This window comes from Chiloscyllium plagiosum, chromosome 9 (genome assembly GCF_004010195.1).
Source record: "Chiloscyllium plagiosum isolate BGI_BamShark_2017 chromosome 9, ASM401019v2, whole genome shotgun sequence".
Classification (NCBI taxonomy): Eukaryota; Metazoa; Chordata; class Chondrichthyes; order Orectolobiformes; family Hemiscylliidae; genus Chiloscyllium; species Chiloscyllium plagiosum.
The window spans coordinates 54,649,799-54,653,492 of NC_057718.1; the positions used below are offsets into that span (position 1 = coordinate 54,649,799).

A 3,694-nucleotide genomic window follows, 5' to 3' on the forward strand; every position below is an offset into this window, starting at 1 on the left:
CTTTCTCCCCACCCCCACCCTCCTCTAGCTTATCTCTCCACGCTTCAGGCTCTCTGCCTTTATTCCTGATGAAGGGTACATTAATAGGATGATTGGATTTTAATGGTGTGTGAATTTAGATTTACAAGTTGTTTTGTTCCTCAGTATTTAAAAAAATACTTCAATTTACATTCTTGAAGCCCAAATCAATGACCACAAGATTGACTAAACTGAACTCTAATTACAATACTTCTGTCCACTCAACCTGATGTACCTTTGCAATGTTTTGTTCCTATCTGCACTATCTATCTCTTTTGAATTTTAGTTTTCTTTTCAGGGTAATAGCCATTTCCTCAAATTCTTAAGTCCACTTTTGAAGGGAGAAGGGAATTTATTAATCACTTACCAAGCATCTGCAAATGATCCTCCTTCTCCACTCAATGGGGCTTCCATTAACAATTCAAATAGCCAATGAAGTTTACGAGGGTCCCTACTCTCCTGTGAGAATAAAATTAAGTGATTGTTCTTTTGATAAACTCTTTTTGATCTACCAGTCTGACAATAATGCAACAGAAAAGCAAATACTTAATCATGAAACTTTTAATATAAACAAAAATAAGTTATGTCAATTTGAAGAAGAAACAGATGATTATGCTGATCAGTCTTTGAGGAACAGGATTTAAGTAAACAAAGACAAAGAACTGTGATTATTAGAAATCCGAAACAAAAACAGAAATTGTTCGAGAAGCTCAGCAGTCTGGCAGCATCCATGGAAAAAAAAAGTTAATATTTCTGGCTCAGTGACCCTTCTTCAAGGTCAAAGGATGTGGGTTAGGGTTCAAAAAGTCTAGATAAATCTTAAACACTAACATTAAACAGTTGCTCTAAACAGTTTGCATGATGCTGCTCCTTTAACAAAGTTATGTTGTCCTTTTTTTCCCCTCAGAGTGGTCCTAAAGAGACAGGCTTCAGTATGTCTAGATTTGGAGATTTTTCAGGCCAATTTGATTATAGCAAACCGATACTTCCTCATGCAAAAGACTTCCAAGTTTAAAATAAAACACTTGTACAATGAAAGGGGAGTGGCCTGTTCTCCTAGCTCAGTTTCTCTTGTCTGGTTTGGTTTTCGCAAGCAGTCAGTTGCAAAGCTGCTGGACCCAAAGAAGCAGGTCCATGCGGATCCTCCCTCTCTCTGACATCTCTCCTGTAAGACCGTGTTTGATTTTACCTTTTCCAAGGGTGTTTATGGGGATTATTGCAGGAATTTGGAACAGCGTCATTAAGTTGGAATAATCTGTTAGGTTTTCGGATAAATAAGTTATTCTATATTTTGTTCTCTTTTGTTTGTATTTCATTCGGTAATCTTGCAAATAAATTCTGTTTTGTTTAAAACTAAGTGGTTAGGCCAGCCACATCACTCCTGCAATATCCAATTTACACCTATTTAAACAACTAGCAAATTTAGGATCCGGGCTACTTTCTTGAAATGTTTTGAGGGCGTCTGGCCTGGTCCATAACATTTGTGATATAAATTTCCATGTAATATTGCCTTATAGGTTCCACTTCTCTCAATATATTGCTCAATGTTCGTAAGTCTAATAACTGAGAGAGAAAAAGTATGGTAAATTAATAGGATGATAAGTCAATAGATTCCTAGATTTGATGGGTTATACCAGAGGATATTAAAGAAATTTGCTGTAGCGATAGTGTAATCTTCTCAGAATCCTAAGATTCTGGTAAAGTCCCAGAGAATTGGAAAACTGCCAATCTCTCATTCAAAATGTTATAGAAACAAAATGACTTATAGGCTAGTAAGCTTTAATATCTCTCATTCAGAAATGTTAAAGTTTATCATAAAGGATTTATTAGGAGAGCAATTGGAAATACATAACATAAAACAGAGTTGGCATGGTTTCATGAAGCAGAAATCATGCCTATTAAACTTGTTACAGTTCTTTGAAGAGATAGTTAGCAGGATGGACAAAGGGGAACCAGTAACTATAACATTTTGGATTTTCTAATGTGTTCAATAAGGTATTGCATTTAAACGAATAGCCTGTATTGTTGGATAGAGTAATAGAAGGTAGATTTGGGACAAAGGAGGGAATTTTCAGAATGGTAACGAGGGTAGTGCATTTTGGTTCAGTGCTGTGGCCACAATTATTTACAATACATATTAATGATCACTACAATTTAGTTTACAGATGACACAACAGGTGGGAGTACAAGTGGTGAGGATGGCAGTGTCTACAGAGGTTAAGAGAGTGGGCAAAACAATTGCTCTATGGAAAATAATGTGGAAAAATGAGAGGTTATGCATTTTGGCAAGTAAAGGAACCAAGGATTATTAAATAGTGAAAAACTATAGAAAGATGCTGGAGTGGGATTTAGAGACCTTGTGCATACATCACAAAAACTAGTATCCATGTTCAGCATGTAATAGGGAAGGCAAATGGAATGATGGTCTTTACTTCAAAAGGAAATGGACGATAAAAACAGTTTTCAACCCTGAAAATGGTCCCTTTATCCCAATTCTGTTTCCTTTTATTACCCCCAGCACCATGGACTGTTAGCTAAGGAGCTATACTATAGGGGTTAGGGATGTCTCAGATCGACTGCAGAAAATTCTCAAGGGGGAGGGTGAACAGCTAGTTGTCATGGTGCATATAGGCAGCAATGATATAGGTAAAAATGGGATGAGGTCCTACACGAAGAATTTAGGGAGTTACGAACCAAGTTAAAAAAATAGGATCTCAGAAGTGGTAATCTCAGGATTGCTACCAGTGCCTTGTGCGAGTCAGAGCAGCAATGACAGAACATTCAGGATGAATGCATGGCTTGAGAGATGGTACAGGAGGGAGGAGTTCAGACTTTTGTGACATTGGGATCAGTTCTGGGGGAGGTAGGACTATTACAAATTGGATGGTTTACACCTGGAACCAATGTCCTTGGGGGTACTTTCACTAATGCTGTTGGGGAGGGATTAAACTAATGAAGTGGGGGATGGGAACCAAATGGGGATGTTAGTGGATAGGAAGGAGATAGTAACTAAAGCCTCTAAAGGAAGTAGCTAATGAAGACAGAGTGACTAAGGGGAAGAGTGTAGGCAGGAAGCGGAGGGTGAATGCAGAGGGACTGGTGGTCTGAGGTGCATTTATTTTAATGCAAGTAGTATAGTAGGTAAGGCAGATAAACTTAGGGCTTGGATTAGTACCTGGGAGTATAATGTTATTGCTATTACGGAGGCTTGGTTGAGGGAAGGGCATGACTGGCAACTAAATAGCCCAGGATATCGATGCTTCAGGCAGGATGGAGAGTGAGGTAAAAGGGGTGGAGGAGCTGCATTAGACCATAAGACCATAAGGTGTAGGAGCGGAAGCAAGGCCAATCGGCCCATCGAGTCCACTCCGCCATTCAATCATGGCTGATGGGTATTTCAACTCCACTTACCCGCATTCTCCAAGTAGCCCTTAATTCCTTGTGACATCAAGAATTTATCAATTTCTGCCTTGAAGACATTTAGCGTCCCAGCCTCCACTGCACTCTGTGGCAATGAATTCCACAGGCCCACCACTCTCTGGCTGAAGAAATGTCTCTGCATTTCTGTTCTGAATTTACCCCCTCAAATTCTAAGGCTGTGTCCACGGGTCCTAGTCTCCTCGCCTAACGGAAACAATTTCCTAGCGTCCACCCTCTCCAAGCCATATATTATCTT

At 39.3% G+C, this 3,694-nt stretch overlaps 1 protein-coding gene across 3 annotated transcripts in view; it reads right to left on the reverse strand.

Moving 5' to 3' along the window:
- LOC122552867 (proteasome activator complex subunit 4-like) overlaps positions 1–3,694 on the reverse strand; it is a 193,287-nt gene that overhangs the window by 44,338 nt on the left and 145,255 nt on the right. For all 3 annotated transcript variants that reach the window (XM_043695950.1, XM_043695949.1, XM_043695948.1), the window contains one exon: positions 386–477. In XM_043695950.1, the coding sequence (XP_043551885.1) occupies positions 386–477 (92 nt within the window). The remainder of the gene's footprint in view (positions 1–385; positions 478–3,694) is intronic.